The 19,351-nt window shown below is 36.3% G+C and overlaps 1 protein-coding gene across 8 annotated transcripts in view; it reads left to right on the forward strand.

Annotated features, from left to right (window-relative positions):
* The window catches only part of Rbp6 (RNA-binding protein 6), a 965,414-nt gene that overhangs the window by 387,873 nt on the left and 558,190 nt on the right, over positions 1–19,351 (forward strand). For all 8 annotated transcript variants that reach the window (XM_073984491.1, XM_073984486.1, XM_073984492.1 and 5 more), the window contains exon 5: positions 16,035–16,119. In XM_073984491.1, the coding sequence (XP_073840592.1) occupies positions 16,035–16,119 (85 nt within the window). The remainder of the gene's footprint in view (positions 1–16,034; positions 16,120–19,351) is intronic.

Genomic DNA, 19,351 nt, shown 5'->3' on the forward strand with positions numbered 1-19,351 from the left:
CTACTGTTTATAGTAGAGTTCGAACGTAGCTGTGCCTTAAGACCCCACTTGTAGAGACGATTTACATAGCTGAATTACTCAGGAAACGTATGGGTATTTTTTCTAAATTGCTTTTCTCAATTTTGCTCCTACTGATTCTAGAAAAGCAAAGGTTTCTGGATTAGATTGTAGAAGGAAAGCGGAACGATACTCGATCCTCTAACCGCGAAATCTATTCGTTTATACCATTATTTGAAGTTTTCTCTAATATTTCAATATTTTAGAGTTTTCTTATTCCTTTGCCGCTCTACCTGATAAATAAAAGGTAAATCATAATTCTTTGCCCAGACGCTATAATTCTTACAAAACTTTATCATTTCCGATTTGGAAAATCACGATTTTTCAGATTATCCTAAAAGGAAATCCTGGTGTAAAAAGATGTATTTAAAACTGAAGTAGTTAATTCAATTTTCATATTTTTTTATTAAAATTAATAATATTGCAATATAAATTTGCATAAACTTTGATTACATTTTTTTGTGTACGCATGAATTTAATGTGGCATCAAGTCTTACACATGCTGACTGCAATGCAAATAGTATGCATGCATTTTTAACGTTGCTTTTGGCAACAGGAACAAAAACAAAACATTTTGATAAACTTATTCTTGTAAATATATTTAATTAAAGTGCTTATTATCTTGCACTGCATTTTAATGAGTTTATCGTCATGACTTCAATGGCATACAGCATGCATCAGAACGTGCTTGTTTTAACTTCATTGATTGTTTATGTGTGGATGGGCGTTGCTCTTATCCTTTACCGGGGTGGTTCTGTGCCACATTCAAAAGATTTTCAAAATCAAATAACCCAGCAAAGAGAATAATCAACTTTCCATTATTTCCACGAAATACATTGTCCTATGCGTTCAGTTTGCTGGTATGTTTTAGTTAAAAGTGAAGAAGGTACTGCTTGTGCATGTGCGAGATAAATCCGCCACACCATCAATGAAATAGGAATAATGGCATTTATTAAATCCTTCAAATAGCAAAATCATAGCATGAATAGTGAAGTATCTGACAAGGCTGAGTCATGAGTAGCATTCTCATAAGCAGCATCATCTTTAGTTTGGGTATCTTTCTCCACTTAAGTCGAGACTTAACTCTCATTGCTACTAAAGTGTAATTAACGACGATTCTGTTGCAATTGTGGCAATTGTTTTGGTTTTAATTCCCTGCAGTGGGGCTGAAAAAGCTGGCTGCAACGTTGCCACTTTGGGCGTTTATGGCCAAATTCATTGATATGGTTTCAAATTTGGTCGTGTTGTAAAGCCTTAAGTTAGGTTTGTTGATTTGTCATCAATATCTGTGATTTTACAATTTCTTAAACGAATACGACACCACTCGTATTTCTTCCTAACATATTAGCGACTTTTCCTGAGTATTTCAGCCATGTAAAACTTCTCTACAAGGGGTGTCTTAGGACACGCCGTTCGGACTCGGCAATAAACAGTAGGTCCTATATCATTGAGCTAATATGAATCGGGGGGCACTCATTGATATGAGAGAAGTCTCCCTTGTCCCGTCTGGGATGTTTGTGGAACAATTATATAAGCCTTGTGGTTAATGAGGGTATATTCACTTTTATACAATCGAAAATGTAATAATATTAATAATAATATATTCCCAAAAACATCCCACAAGGATCAAGGAGACTTCTCTAATACATTTAAACAATATTTAATTTAAAAATTCGACAATGTCATAGAATTCGATACATGTACAACGCCGATCTATAGCTTAATGCTATTTTGGTAATGATTTAGATAACTAATTTTCCGTCTTGTTGGTAATTTGCGTTCTGTTGACGTTCAATAATTATTTTTGGTAAAATAATGTTGCCGCAATTTGGCAACAACATCGCACAAATACAATAATGCAAACATTAAGAAATCAGACAACAACAACAACTTCCAACTCGTTGTATCTGTGTATAAATGTGGTAAAATCTCAGTTATATTTGCTGTCTGTACTACAAGTAGTGGAATGTTGTTACTTTCCATTGCCACTACCACATTCAACATTCAAAATGTGTGGAGCTTATGTTGGCGCCTGGTTAGTGTTGCATGCTGGCATTCAGACAGTGTTTCGACGAGTGTGTTTGTCTTGATATTCTTTTAAAACATTTATTTGCAGCTTTTGAATACTGGATATTTTTATTTCCTCTTTTCAGTTTTAATCTGAAAATAAATGTAATGAGTGTTAGTAGTGTTTCGAATAGGGGTAATTTTTAGAGATTTGGTTACCTGAGTTTGAACTTAAATCAGATCCATTAGCAGCTTTAGTTTAATTCTACATTTAGAAAGTCAAAATAGCCTTTTTAATATTTGAACGTGTTCTACATATCGTCGCTGACATGAATAAGTGTTCCATACTCCATTTGCCTGATTCGAGATAAAAAACGCAAGTTACTTTAAGAGCTTAGTTCTACTTAACTAAACTTAAAGAATATATCAGGAGTTTATTGTGGTCAGATATCTGTGAAAGTCTAGAAGTTATGGCCAATTTTTATAATTGGAAAACGTTGCTGAAATGTTCCATGGAATCTTTTTTCATATTTTTGGCAGTTTGTGTTACATTTCAACAAAACCACTTTTTATCAATTGTGTTTCGCCTCCCTTATGTGAAGTGCTACTGTGGAGTTGAAAGTTCATGGCTTTGAATGAAACATTTATATGAGAAAATAAATACATTAAGGACCATTATTATATGTCTCCTTAAAATTTATTTAAGGGGTTGACTCCACTTATTATAATATTTTTCCTTATTTTGAAATATATAACTAGCGCAGAATATGTGGCAAAAATTTCGATCAAAAAACGGACTGATTTTTTGCTTTTACAATGTAACAAAAAAAACCTTAAAACGCATTTTTCTCAAAATACCATTTTTGTTGTCGATATCCACACTAGCTTAAAGATGAGCAAACGTATCTGCGTATATTTTTGTGGCCTTCCATAAAAATCTTGTCTTTAAACGAGGGATTTTTTAATCGAATTTTTGGGCTGGGGTATCAAGTAGGAATCGTTAAACTTAAGCGAAAATAAATTGTGGTTTTATATAACAATACAATATTTAAAAATATTTACATTCCAAAATGGCGTATGGAACAATTAAGCATGACACTGACGATATGTTATGTTGTAAGACGTACAGATGTCATTATTTTAGACAGCTACTCGGTGACCAGCGGTTCATGTGTTCATTCTTAAAAGAGAGAAGGAAAATGGAGAGTAAAGGAAACCGGGAGCAGGAAAATGGAAGAGGCAAGACAGGATAGAGAAGAGATTAGTCGAACATAGGTGAAGAAGAAGTTTAAAAACTAAGGCTCCTACAGTACCTTAATAGGACCGCGGGTACTATATAAGAAAACTAAAAGAGATGCAATCGCCAAGGTACCAAATAGCTCCTGTCTTTTGTTCTTCAGAATAGGACATCGGCAGAGAAGGTGATATATTGTTTTAGTCCTTTCCCTGTCTTCACTAGGCCTGCAGTATTCAATGCTGTTGTCTTCTCACTTGTTTGACACAGATTTTTTACGGCATGGCCTGTAATGACACTTACAACGATTCTAATATCTGGCTGGCACAGTGCGAGATGTAGTTCTGCGTCCTTAGATTACTGATCAGAATGGCTTCGATACCTTACATCCAGATCCTTCCTGTGAGATTCTTGCGGTTTTCACAAAGTATAACTTTTTGAGATTTTCGAGAGAGAAGCAGAACGGAGGCTTGACACATTTCTGCACTTGTAGGGGAACTGGACTCCATTTTACTAATTCATCAACTATCTCATTTCTCTCAACATTACAGTGTCCTGGTACCCAACAAAATTTAACAATGCTACCCTTTCAAAATTGATCTGCAATTTTGAACAGTTGTAGATTTAATGGTGTAGGACTTTAGTGCTTTTAGAGCAACCTGGCTATGCAACATGACACTCTGCCTGAAAAAACTGTAATTTCCACTAGCTACTCTAAGACTATTCACAGTACACACCAGATCCTTTTCCTTCCGCCTACTACGAACCATCAGTGAAAATTGCCAGGCTTTCTGGAATTGGCCTGTCATGAACCTATTCACACCTATTCGGGATGATTAAATCTGTTATGTCAAAGTCTAGAGTTTGCAAAATTTTACCAGTTCTTCCATCTCTGCCACTTAGCCTAACATTTGCATGCACAAACCGTGAGCCATGTCACATATTTAGCTCCCTGAGCTATAAATACTCCTGGCTGTCTGAAGCTGAACTTGAATATGCAGAGACAAAGTATTCAGTGCAGCATAGCTGAGCTGAGGAGTGCTTTACACTGTTCAAGTGATGAGAACAGATGAAGCTGCAGATACACAGTACCATAATTTGTTCGAATTTTTACTTAGAACATGCCATCAGACTAGACCCATAGGGTAAAATTGGATAGATTATTGGCCTATGAAGCTCTTATTGTCCTATGGACGATGGTTGAACATCACAGCATAGAACTTGATTTCAGCAGAAAGGCTTAGCTACACCTCATTCAGGATTGGGGCACGAAGTCAGCAATATTTATTTTCCTGCTGAATAGTATCAACTCTGTTTTAGCTGGCCGTTATGGTGTGCCTAACGAGATAGTTTTTCTAAAACGCCTTGCTTTAGGACAGACAACGTAGATAAAACTGTCACTCTTATTAAAATGTTCCTAATTTGTCAAACTCTCTCTAGGGTTCCATTTGTAATTCGAATCATTTCAATTATAATTTGAATTATTCCATTTGAAGTTCGAATTATTTTATTTGAAATTCGAATTATTCTGTTTGTAATTCGAGTTACTCCATTTTTAATTCGAAACATTTCATATGTAATTCGAAAAACTAAATATAAAATCAATGCCATCAACAATTTTTTTTTATTTTTAAGTTTAGCATTTTAAGGCAAAGGTCATTTTTTGTTAGATATTTAATTATACCCTCAGCCTTTAGGCTAGGGAGGGTATATACACTTTGATACTATGAAAATGTGCCTCATCGAAATAATGGTTTTAGACCCCAAGTATGTTTTGACGAAATGTGTTTCAGACAATTTGGAGTCGATCTAGCCATGTCCGTCCGTCTGTCTGTCGGTCTGTCTGTCTGTCTGTCCTGCTGGCTGGAGCGCACGATAACTCTCGAACGGATGAACCGATTCGGTTCAAATTTTGGCTTTCGTAATATGTTGCCCAAACTTAGTTTAAGTTCGAAGATGGGCAATATCGGTCCAGTCCTTCCGGTACCTCCCCCACAAAAGTTCGAAAATGTTCGGAAAATTTGTGCGCACGAGTTTTTTCAGGGGTAAATCCACACTTCTTAAGCAAACAGCCCGAAGGGAGTAAAACCTCCCTATGGCACCATATGTAGTGGCTGGAGATCGACTTCCATAATGGTCAATGTTGATCCATTCTTTTAAGTATTTCCTCTGCACTTTAATCTAATAATCATTTTTGTCGGTTTATACGTCCACAATTTTTAAAACCTTCTAAATACATACGTTTTTTGTGAAAAAATAGTTTCAATATATCATTGAGCTAATATGAATCGGGGTGCACTCATTGATATGAGGGAGACTTCTCTTGTCCCGTATGGGATGTTTGTGTTTGTGGAACAATTATAGTTTCAATATACACATGCTGAGGGTATATCACTGTCGGCCAAGCCGACTGATACTTTTTTACTTGTTAATTTAATTAATCGAGCTATATGTTTTTGAATTTACAATAGAATAATTCGAATTACAAATGAAATAATTCGTATTACAAATGGAATAGTTCAAATTACAAATACAGTAATTCGAATTACAAATGAAATAATTCGAATTACTCGAATGATAATTGAATTGTTTCGAATTACAAATGGAATAAATTCAATTACAAATGGAATTCTGGAATAACAACTGAATTGTTTCGAATTACAAATGGAATAATCGAATTACAAATGAAATGTTACGAATTACAACTGGAAGGTTTCCAATTACATCTGAAAAAGTTATATATCGAGGAAGGAAGCTAAGATACGATTCGTAACTTCATGCTCTTCTCAACTTCGTGTTAAGTTTCCGTTTCTGATAAGCATGTTAACATATGTTTTTGTCCTTCCAGGTCCATAATATTCTCTTCATGGACTTTCAACTCCGAAAGAAATTTTAATTGCTCTCTTCCAGAGTCTGCTATAATCAACCATTTTTGGAATTTCTAGTTTTCCCTTTATTGATTTGAAAACTTTTACAAGTTTATGTTTTACTGGAACACACATACACTCCACGTCAGTAGAATAGAACACCTAAATTTTTGTTAATGTTAGCTTATTTATCCCAAAACGAATGAATCTTTATTTTTAATTTTGTGGGGATTTAAAGTCTATGATGTTCCGTATCAAGCACAGAAAAAATTATGATTCTAGCTTTTCGCGAAATGATTTTTTGATCAATTTTCAGATAGTACTATGAAAAATAGACATTTATTTTTGGTCATCAGGATAGAACAGTCACTTTATTTTCGCGAATTTTTGAGATATTAACGCCGAAATTTCTTTTAGTCGATAAAACAAGGCTTTCTAATCATTTTCCACCAAAGAAAACCTAAAAATTATTCCGCGGACACCGAAATAACAGCGTTAAAGGGTTTAATTTGACAGATATTTGAAACATCTCGGAATATCAATAGGAGTCGCGCATTTATGTCATATTTCTTCACAATAAGATAGAATATAACACAGACAAGCTCGACGGATACAATCGAGTGCTTCGGATGCTGATAAGATGGAACATTTTCAAAATAATTATGAAAAGCTTCAAAATTTCTCATAAAAACCATGACGTTTTGTTCAATAAAACGGTTTTTCCGCGAACAAGTCTGCCGTTCAACGGTTTGGAAATATGCTCCAGCGTTGAAGGAAGATAATCTGATACGAAAACAACCGTTATTTTCATACATTGAGAGAAATTTTAGTACTTTTTAAAACAACATACGAAACCTAAAACCTCAATTTCCATGACTGTGTTTTTCCGCGAAAACGGGTCTTTTACATTTGCGAGTTCAGTTAAAAAAACTACTAATTCGTAAAATCCGGTATGGAGAGCATAATCTGGTCCATTAATATTGGAGCATAACACTGTTGAGAACAGTCGCGGACACCAAAATAAGAACACATGTAAAATTGAAAGTCCAAAGGGTGTGTTCAATTTGAAAATGAGCTAAAATTTCCCTCAGTGTATTAAAATAGCGGTTGTTTTCATATCAGATTATTTTTTTCTAAATGTGGAGCATATTTCCAAACCTTTAAACGGCAGACTTGTTCGCGGAAAACCCGTTTTATTGATCAAAACATCATGGTTTTTATGAGAAAATTTGACGTTTTCATAATTATTTTGAAAATGTTCCATCTTATCAGCATCCGAAGCACTCGATTGTATCCGTCGAGCTTGTCTGTTTCATATTCTATCTTATTGTGAAGAAATATGACATAACTGCGCGACTCCTATTGATATTCCGAGATGTTTCAAATATCTGTCAAATTAAACCCTTTAACGCTGTTATTTCGGTGTCCGCGGAATAATTTTTAGGTTTTCTTTGGTGGAAAATGATTAGAAAGCCTTGTTTTATCGACTGAAAGAAATTTCGGCGTTAATATCTCAACAATTCGCGAAAATAAAGTGACTGTTCTATCCTGATGACCAAAAATAAATGTCTATTTTTCATAGTACTATCTGAAAATTGATCAGAAAATCATTTTGCGAAAAGCTAGAAACATAATTTTTTCTGTGTTTGATACGAAACATCATAGACTTTAAATCCCCACAAAATTAAAAACGAAGATTCATTCGTTTTGGGATAAATAAGCGAACATTAACAAAAAAGTATGTGTTCTATTCTACTGACGAGGAGTGTATGAGTAAACATTGCTATAAGTAAAAGAAATGAATACAGCTTAAAATGTTTTATATTATAAATAAAAAAAAAATACTTTATAATATAAAACCTTTTAAGCTCGAAACATAATTTGCTATACGATCGCACCTTATGTTTAAGTAATAACTGACTGAAAAGTATCTGAAATGACAGCTCTAAAAGTTAATGATGGCATACATCTGAGTGCACATACATATGTGTATAACCATCTTCAAACATACCAAACATTCATTTATGAATTCATTGTCGAATAGTAAAGCTCCGGCTGCACTACAAAATATCATCTCTTATTTATAAGTGCAAGTTGTTAAAGGATAATTTGGAACATTGTATGCGCTACAGTGTTTTAAATTTATATAACAAACATTGTATACTGCCGAAATGTGTACTATTAGTCACATTTTACCCATTTATGTACCCACTGTTCATGATAATTGTGCTTCGCATATGGTTTTCTTATTCCAATTGCAGCATGAGTTGCTCATGCATTTGTTATTGTTAATGTTCCAACTGAGATTTCACCAAAAGAAATTTGATTTTAATACAGCTCCGAAAATGATTTTGATTTCCTTTTGCTTTCGACTGGCTTTTCTTTTATTTTCTGCATTGCAAAACTATATATATGTCTAGTTGCGATGCACTACAGTAGATAGAATAAACATGTGAACGAATCAAGTCGTTTGCAGCACTACCATGTAGTATGGTATATTTGCAGTGAGTACAAACTATTCTTACTAAATCTTATAAATTTGTACATTATTAGAATACACAACATAGGATCAATGGAAATCGACTTTTACGAAAGTTTTTTTTTGTATTTTTATTTCAAAATATTTTCCATTTCTTTAGCATTTTGCCTGCTCGCAAGAACACTTCCATAAGTAGTAGTTGTTGTATCAACAAGGGAAAATATTCACAAGGATTTTTCCGAGAGCGAATGTTTTGTTCTACAAACACCCATAAGTGCAAGTATGGTCTGTTTGTCTGTATGTGCACGATTATTTGAGTGTTTGTGAGTGCATTTGCACAAAATGTGCATAAGTATTTATGAATGAAGAAAATTTTGTGGAAAAACTAAATAGATTTTTATCTTCTTCGAAATTGCTTTACATAAAAATAATAATAAAATGTAATGAACGAATGAAAGACTCAAACCAAAGACGAAAGACGGAGTAAGCCGACAGAAGTGGAAGATCCACAAAAGGGCCAAACAACAAATAAATGCAGACAACAGTGGATGATTCTTTGCAAGAAATAAGGAAGAAAAATGCCTTTGCCAAAGAGGAAACTTTAAATTAAAGTAATTATTTTTTGAACAACGAAAATTCTTGTCCTTTATTTTTTTTCTTCTATTAGAATAAATGGATTTATGTGGATTTCATTCAAAGCAAAATAATTGCATAAATAAAGAGAAACAAATACAATAAAACTGTCATATTTGGTACAAATATTTTCATTTCGAATATAGTTTTAACTTTTGCTAAAGTTATATTTAAACCCGTTTTACTTAATGTTTTGAAAATAAGAAAAACCTTTAAAAAAACCAAAAACCTTATAGGTACATGCAATTTTATGGCAATCGGTTAACGTTAACCCATGCCACCCGTGGGATCTTTGTATCCATAGTAATTTTTATGGGGCCAAAGGTGCATTTCTACGAAAATTTTCTAAAGGCCAATCGCTGAAAAAAAAACGATACCAGTTCATTATTGTAGCTAAAAAACTAATCCTACAGAAATTTGTGAAATTTCAATTGGATTCTCGGCCAAATATGCATAACCGAGCTTTGATTTAGCTTCGATACGAATTTTTTACGATTCATTTTTTAGCCACCACAATGAACTGGCAAATTTTTTTAATCAATTGGTCTAAATTGCTTTAAATTTCTTGTTTGGTTGTAAAGGCAAGCACACGGGACTGCGACATAAATATCTCTCAACGTAATTTGAGGACATTTTCAGAGTATGAATGATGTGTTAAGAAAAGCCGCTCGAAATTGACTATAAAAAGTAGGTCCCATATCATGATGAGGGATATATGCTTTACTAGCGATGCGCTGTAGCGGTAAAGGTTCGCACATGTATCTTAAGAGAGATAATGACTTTCTTATAACCTCATATCACTGCCTAGCACTCGACATCTCATTTACAACGGTAGCAAAATTACCATTTAGCGTCATTTTGGCGACGTTTCCTGAGTATTTAAGCCATGTAAATCTTTTCCACAGACTCGAAAATTGTGCACTCATTGGTTCCTTTGGGGATGTATAATATATTTATGAGTTTATATTTAATATTAGATAAATTATATTCGATAAAAATCCCACACACAAAAAGATTGTAAAATTTAATTTTTAAGTTATTCGACACTTTAACGAATTGATAAATAAAGGTGTTATTTGAGCTTGAGGTCATAAGTTTATTTTTATTTTCCTTTTATTTTATGTTCCTTTGTTTTATCCTCGTCTGGGTTTCCCCAGAGGATTTTTGTATTTTTCCCTTTCTCTTCAGTATTCCAGAGGGATGTATGGGCGTTTTCTGCCCATGCTTTTAACTCTAGACGCGACGCTTTTAAAGGCTTAGCATTATCTAGGCTTATCGTAGCTTGCTCTCTGGCTTGCCTTGCCAAGGAGTTGGCTATCTCGTTACCCCTATTCAATTCCAACCACAAGGAGAGTGCCATCCTCTTTCTCCTCCCTGTGGAAGACTTCCCACCTCTTCACTTCCAAGGTCTCATTTTGCTTGCCAAAGACCTCGAGCATGCGTTCTGTCTCGAACTTGCAGCCATACCCTTTGACGTAAACCGTCGCTTTAGTCAGATAAGGTATCTCATCCTTCCTCACCAGCTTCAATTTGCCGCCTTCCCAAGGAGTTGTCACACTGTTGATGACTTCCTCGAGAGCGGCCGGGTTCGCGTGCGGTCCCAAGTGGTATACTAAGAGGTCCCCTTTGAGCTCGCTGCTGACTATTTTTATTGGCCAACTCTTTAGAATGTGTTCCAGTATTTTATCGCTGACCATATTTTCGATGGCCTGCTGATGTTCTTTAGGAAATCTGCCGGACCCTCTACTGGTATCGATCACTGCATAGCACCTCTCGTTCCTGTAGTTCTTCCTGGCCACCTTGGCGTAAGTAGATGGCGGCTCCGAGCCAGTCTCTGCGCCCATCTTCCTCTTCTGGAAGGCCCTGGGCCTCTTATCAGAGCCCTTGGTACTTCCAGAGGATTCCGCGGTCGCGCTCACCTTCTTCGTGCTCGAGCACTCCTTTTCGCCCTCCGTCGAAGGGTTCTTTGTGCAGTCTCATTCGCGTGGGTTTTGAGAGGAATTGCTTGGGGCATTTGATGGTGGGAAGCTCATTTTCTTCTTACTTGGTTTGGCGGTATTTTCTTCCTCTGGAGATCTAATCCTCTTCGCCGCTTCCGAGGAAGTGGAGGGATTGTTGATCTCTTTTGGTGCGGCCCGCTGTTTTTTGTTTAGCTGTGCCTGGATCCTCTGGTACCTACGTCTCTGGGCTCCAGTCCACCGAACTTTTTTCTCCGTTGTAAGTTTAGATATGCTTACCTCTTCTACCATCTTGTGGACCTCCTCGTTAACGGGCTTCTCCACAACGGTGGTGTTGATTTTGCAACTGCTGTCTGATTCGGAGTCAGGGTCGCTCCCATCCTCGGATGGCTGGGTCCAGATTAAACTCTCCCTTTGCTTCCCTTTCTCCTCATCTTTTTTACCTTTCGGTTGCGTGCTTGTAGCAGTACCGCCGACCACAGATGCCAAGGCACCCACATCTGTGGGAGATGTTTGCTCACGATCTCTTGATGACGACGAGGTGTGACTCGCAGCCAGATCACTATTCCCCGCCGGTACTGGGTTATTTAGGCCCTGCACCGTAACTTTTATTCCTTCTTTGTCCTCCATGTTTGTTTTTTGTTTTAGGGGAACACCCCTGTAGTCAGTTTTTTGTCCGCGGGAACCTCAGAGGTTCCAGAGGTAGGTGGTCGGGTCATGTCACAAGTGATTTCCCTCGTAAATGATAGAGTAGCCCGACCATCCACCTCCCCCTATCCGCCGGTGGGGACGCGCCCGGTAGGAGAACTGACAAACACCCTCGGGATAATCAGATTTTAAAATCTATCATTTTTGGTCAATTTGTTGAATTCACTGTAAGCTGATCTGTAACAAAGACACAAGAAAGGATAAATCTCAGTGAGAGGCTGTCTTTTTTCGACAGAATTTGTATAAGTTTTCCATAGCTTTGGCGATCACAACAATTGTTGCTTCGGCCAATGCTTATTGGAGAGCTTTAAGCATTTGAGAGTTTTGGTCAGTCATTCGGAGATACAGATAGATTTTTAAACTCTCCAGCGCAGAACAAATCACGACTAACCCAATTATCAGTCCATACATAAGAAATGATGAACAAATTTTACGCAATCTGTTTCTGGTTTTAGGCATAAGAATAAAAGCAAGAAGAGCTAGAATGGCACGGAAGTTCCAGCGTGCATTACAGGGGATCTCAATCCTCTCTGTAAAGCGACGGAAGAGAAACTTCATGTGGTCTCTGCAGCCACCAGTTGCCTTAATCTCAGCATTGGCAAAGGCGGCTTTAAATTGATGAAAGTACTTGATGTTTGCTGATTGAGGGAACCCCTGTGGTGACCCCATTCTTCGAATATTTGCTGCAGTCGAACTACAACGCCCGTAATTTAGCTGGTATACACGCTTATTGTATCGGTGATAATCATCACATTTGACACTCACAGGTAATTCCTATAGACTCATTATTGATTAGCACGGTCTGATATTGAACGCTCTCTACGTGTTTTCCGTCAAAGTGGATGCTCCATTTTTCTAGAGACTGGGATTTCAATGCCCTAGCGGAAGGCTGGTGACACACCGTTACTGCTTTGTGGGACGACAGCTTTGAGCTTATAACAAAGCGTCTTGCAATGTATGTTGTCGGATGAGTCCTTGCAAATTTCGCAATAGTCAGGTATCGCTGAGTTGACAAGCGTGAATAAAGTCACTTCCATTGTCCTCTTTCTAGAGTTGTGCCAATCTACTTCAATTCAACGATCTAGTTCACTATGTAGTTCCAGTTGATGGCATCGGTTGTATAAACAAATCTACTTATGAATGATCTCATACGTTAGTTTGTGTGACATTACTTTTATCTTTTTGATCCAGGACAGTGAACAAGGGACTATCACTTTGGCTTGGATGGGAGGATGTTATTGACACCAGCAGGTTTGGCGCCGGAGAACTAATGCGGTCTTCGCTCTCAATTTGTAGTTTACGAGAACTTCCGAAATATTTGAAAATTTTAATTATTCTATTATAGTATATAGGCAGACGTGAAAAAAAAAAACATTTAGATATTAATCTTACTTACTACTTATTTAGCTGGCCCATTACAGAACATTTGTTCCATAGGCCGAACTAAGAAAAGATACCCATTTCTCTCTGTTTAGTGCTTCGCTTTTTGGAATACCGCGCCTTTTCATCTCTTCATCCACTTGTTTGCGCCATCTATTCCTTGGTCTACCAATTGTGCGTGTACCGCCAAGCGGCCCGTATTTATACGCCTTTTTAGCGGGTTCATCATCGCTTATTCTAGCCAACGCAATCTTTGCATCCCGATACGATTAACTATGCTGACGTCGTTGTATAGCAGATACAGCTCGTGGTTCATGCGACGCCGATATTCACCGTCAACGCAGATTGGTCCGTAGATCTTTCGAAGAATTTTTCTCTCAAACACACCAAGCACAGCCACGTCTGCTGGCGCAAGTACCAAGGTGCCGGAACCATACATCAGCAAGGGTAGTATCTGTGTTTTGTAAAGCGTTATTTTTGTTTGACGAGATGTGGCTTTGTTTTTATACTGCTTACTTAAGTCAAATTAGCATCTGTTGGCCAATACAATTCTTCTTTATACCCTCAGCCTTTAGGCTAAGGAGGGTATATACACTTTGATACGATTAAAATGTGCCTCACTGAAATAATGGTTTCAGACCCCAAGTATGTTTGGACGAAATGTGTTTCAGACAATTTGGAGTCGATCTAGCCATGTCCGTCCGTCTGTCTGTCCTGCTGGCTGGAGCGCACGATAACTCTCGAACGAATGAACCGATTCGGTTCAAATTTTGGCTTTCGTAATATTTTTCCCAAACTTAGTTTAAGTTCGAAGATGAGCTACATCGGTCCACTCCTTCCGGTACCTCCCCCACAAAAGTTCGAAAATGTTCGGAAAGTTTGTGCGCACGATAACACTTGCAGGGAGTGACCGATTTGGTCCATACTTTGTATAGTGTAAACCTTCTACCAGAGTAATATAAGGTTCCAATATGGTCTCAATAGGTCCACTCCTTCGGGTACCTCCCACACAAAATTTCGGAAAAATTCAGTTTAGGGCCATCTTTCGAATTGCTTTGATTTTTGTTTTATCAACTTGTATTCATTGCCCTCCATACGACGGTATAAGTTTCATCAGGGGCAAGTCCATACTTCCTGAGAAAATAGCATGAAAGTTGCAAAAAACCCCTATGACACCGTGTAAGGGGGTTGGAGCGCACGATAACTCTCGAACGGATCTGCCGATTCGGTCCAAAATAGGGTCTTAGTAATATTTTGTCCAAACATAGTTTAAGTTTGAAGATAAGCCATATCGGTCCACTATTTCAGGTACCTCCCCCACAAAAGTTCAAAAATGTTCGGAAAAATTGTTCGTACGGTAACTCTTGAAGGGAGTGGCCGACTTGGTCTATACTTTACACATCCTAATATATCTACCAGATATAGATCTGGTTCAAATATGGACTATATTTGTCCACTCTATCCGGTACCTCCCACACAAAATTTCGGATAAGTTCACTTTAAGACCTGATATCGAATCACTTTGATTTTTGTTGAAGCAACTTGCATTCGCTGCCTCATTTACGATGGTAACAATTTTTTTAGGGGCAAGTCCATACTTCTTGCGCATACAGCCCGAAGAGTGTAAAAATCCCCTGTGGCACCATATGTTGCGGCTGGAGATCCACTTCCATAACGGTCAATGTCGATCCATTCCTTTTAGTATTCCTCAGCAAAACTTTTGATCTTTAATCCTAATCAACATTATTGTCTGTTCAAATGCCCAACATTTTTAAAACCCCCTAAATACATACGTATTTTGGAAAAAATTGCTTCAATATACACAGGCTGAAGGTATATATCTGTCGGCAAAGCCGACTGATAATTTTACTTGTTTTATTTTACAACTGATGTCGTTAGTTGTGTTTACGGCGGTGCCGAGGTATACGAAGTCGTTTACTACCTCAAAATTATAGGAACCAACTTCAACAGTTGGTCCGAGCTCAATGGACGCATTGCGCGTCGACACTATCAACTTAGTCTTCCCGCCGTTTACCGCCAGACCCAATTTAGCAGATTCTCCTTCGACCTTCATAAAGGTATCAGTTACTGCTTGCTTCATGATGTCTATATCATCAGCATAAGCAAGTAACATGTGGCTATTGGTGTAGATTGTGCCACTTCTTTTGCCGTTTCCCTTTCGTATAACATTTTCCAGCAGGATGTTGAAGATATTTAGATATTAATCACTCATATAAATATTTCATGTATTTATGTACCTGCAGCACACCATATCAATTGCAAAGTTCATTAAAGTTCAAGTGACATTTTTCAACCATTTACTTAATAACAGCGAGCAATATAAATGAACTCATATTTAAACAATTGAAATCCAAACAGAAATTAATAAGCGGAAATAATCCCCAGTTCATGTTACCCCTCACTAAGTTGACTGGTGCTCGCTTGATGCTCTGTGTGCACTTGGTTGGCAGTGTCATTTGCAATTTTTCCAACTGCAATTAACGTTTGCTCCTGTCATTTAGTTAATCTCTGTTTATATACATTTAAAACTCTTTTCCATGGCTTTTTAGCTTTTCCGTTTCTTTTTTTAAATATTTACACAATAAATAATAATATTGACATTACACTCGAATACTTTGTTTTCGCTAACGAAACTAACTTTGGACGTTTTTATTTTAACCGTTGTTTTATTCTATTTTTTATCGTTTCAGAGGATTCGGCTTCATAACATTCAGTGATCCAGCGAGTGTAGATAAAGTTTTAGCTCAAGGTACACACGAAATAGATGGTAAAAAGGTAAAGACAACAACTCTTTCAAATATGCATAATATGCACTTCTCATGTCCCCCTCCTCTCCCCCTCTCAACCACCTATCCACCAATTTACATATGCTATCTATTTTCATTTCGCTTCAATGTTTTTGTAATTTTTAACCGTAGACAAGTGGTGTTGTTGGGAGACTGTGGAAAGTCCCGTTTTGTTTTTATTTCCTTAAATACTATGAAAATATTTGCTAATGAAAAGGAAACGAGAAATGTTAACATGCACGTATGTGGCAAATGTCAAATATCAGTATCAAAGCATGGTCCTACCTATGCTGGGGAGCCATTTCGCTTGTACACATTTTCATCACAAAGGACTTTGGCTGATGTTTCAAATCAGCAAAAAGTTATGGAAGTACGTTTCTGTTATTGAATTTTCTCGTCAACTCTTGTCCCGTCACTGATTGACAACTTTTAATGTTTTAATTTCTAGGTTTGTTCAAAGACAAAAGAGTTTTTGTTATCCTGCAGGGTTATCTTTTTTGTTTATATCTAACCTTAAGTCAAAGAAGGGTAGGTGGCTGGTGGTTAGCCAGGTGGAAAGGCTTCAGAAAATTGTTTGTAAACAATTTTAATTACGACACTTTATGTTTGCAACAATAGCTTCCAAGTAGAAGAAAAACAAGCTTAAAAGAATTTCCAGATAAAATGCCTCTATATGTAGACGAAAATGGTTAGGAAGACAAAAACGAGAAAGCCTTGTGGGCAAAATTGCGGAGGTAACAAGAATTTTCAATTTCTTTTTATTCAACTTCGCAGTTCACGATTTAATTTTTTTATTAATTGCTGAATCTTTGCTGAACCTTTCCGGCTTTTCTCTCTTCGATATATTTATTTCAACACTAAAAAAGCGCTAAAATCCGTATTTAATAATTATAACCTGTTTCTGTAAGCCGACTCCAAACCTAATTTGTTCTGATTAGTACCAAACACCCAAATCAAAAGTCGTCAAATAAAACTTTTTCAAAAACAGAAATTTTTACTAGCAAACTTCGAACGAATTTAGATTCGAATCGTCTTGGAGAAACATGCCACCATATATTATATTAATATTATTTAATTAATAAAATATATTGTGTCATGTTAAAGCAGTTTATCTATTGCAAAACTATAGTTGAAACAGAGTTGTAAGTATAGTTCATAATCGAATAACTTTCCATAAAATTTGCGAAAATGTTCAGATATTGATGAAAACCTTCAATAAGAAGATTTGAAAACATTTTTGAATTCAAGAAATAACTCATTATTCAAGAGATTCATAAAAATTAAATGTTGATTTCCGAGACGAGAAAATTAAGTAAAAAAGAAGATGAGTTTCCCGGCGTTTTCCAAAGCTCTAGGCAAAATTCTAGCTTTGTGAACACATAAAATCCTTCAATCTTCATCTTTAAGGTCAAAATCGTCAATATAAAATCTTAATAAATATATGAGGTTAGTGATAAGTGAGTGACTGAAAGATCAACGCCCAGATGAAACCGCTGAAGCTAGAAACTTGAAATTGTGAGTGTGGGTTGCTGTTGGTGTATAGGAGGGAAATAAGGCTGGATTTTTGGAAATTCGTACTATTCTGACACCGCAGTGTGATAGAACACCAAAAATGAGAAGACACATGTCTCGCCATTTTTCCCTATCTCATCAACTTTCGCGGTTAAAGGCTTCCAAAGGTTTGAGGCTTTGATGTAAAAGGGGTCATTTAGTCAGGACTATATCTTCCAAACCGTTAGGAAATTTGAATTTATCTCAGAGGCAAAGTTGTAGCTCTTGTCTCAAAGAACAAAAATTGTGAACACATATAATCCATCAAACTTGATCTGCAAGATCAAAATCGCCATGGTCAAATATCTTTTAAATTTTTTCTCAAGTTTTGTTATACAGCTATCAAACCGATCAAATTTGAGTCAAACAACCAACTACAAAAATGTACCTAAGATCTCAATAAACATCTTTCTAGAATAGACGAACTCTGTAGAAACGGATCTTAATGGTCAAAATAGCAAAACAATTGCGATTTTTATACTCTTTTCTCGGTTTTTGCTCCATATATACTAAACCCTTCAAAATTCAAGAAAACAATCAACCACAATAGCGTAGCTAAGGCGCCAGTAAACAACTTTTTGGAACATGCGAAATGTCTATGAACGGTTCTTAATGGTAAAAATAGCAAAACACTTTTGAAAATATTTAATTTTTATACTTTTTTCACCGACTCTGGTCCAAAGATACGCAACCGCCCAAAAATTAAGGATACAGTCAACTACAAAAATTTACCTTAAATTTCAACAAAAAAAAATTTTAGCACAAATGAAGATTCTAGGAACGATTCTTCAAGCTCAAAATTCGATAATTTTAGATCATTCTTTCCTGCTCAGGTCAGAAATAACAAACCTTTCGAATTTCCTTGATTTTTTAACAGTTTGTTATTTCCAACCCTGAGCAGGGGGAATGTTAAAAAAATTTAATTGTTCGTGAATTTCAGTCCTAAGAATCATTCCTAGAATCTTCAAATGTTCTAAAAAGTTGTTTATTGAAATCTTAGGTACATTTTTGTGGTTGACGTTATCCTTAATTTTTGGGCGGTTGCGTATCTTTGGACCAGTGTCGGAGAAAAAAGTATAAAAACTGGATATTTTCAAACGATTTTTGCTTTTTTTACCACTAAGAAGCGTTCATAGACATTTCGCATATTCCAAAAAGTTGTTTATTGATGACTTTGCTACGCTATTGTGGTTGATTGTTTTCTTGAATTTTGAGCGGTTTAATATCTATGGAGCAGAATCCTAGAAAAGAGCATACAAATCCCAATTGTTTTGCTATTTTGACCATTAAGATCTATTTCTACAGAGTTCGTCTATTCTAGAAAGATGTTTATTGAGATCTTAGGTACATTTTTGTATTTGGTTGCTTGCTTCAAATTTGATCGGTTTGAAGGCTGTATAACAAAACTTGAGAAAAATTTTAAAATAAATTTGACCATGGCGATTTTGACCTTTCAGATGAAGCTTGATGGATTATATGTTTTTACAATTTTTGTTATTTAAGACAAGAGCTACAACTTTGCCTCTGAGTTAAATTCAATTTTCCTAACGGTTTGGAAGATATAGTCCTGACTAAATGACCCTTTCTACATCAAAGCCTCAAACCTTTGGAGGCCTATAACCGCGAAAGTTGATGAGATAGGGAAAAACTGCCAGACATGTGTCTTCTCA

The sequence above is a fragment of the Musca autumnalis genome, unplaced genomic scaffold (assembly GCF_047663935.1).
Source record: "Musca autumnalis isolate F117 unplaced genomic scaffold, ASM4766393v1 scaffold_4, whole genome shotgun sequence".
Taxonomy (NCBI): domain Eukaryota; kingdom Metazoa; phylum Arthropoda; class Insecta; order Diptera; family Muscidae; genus Musca; species Musca autumnalis.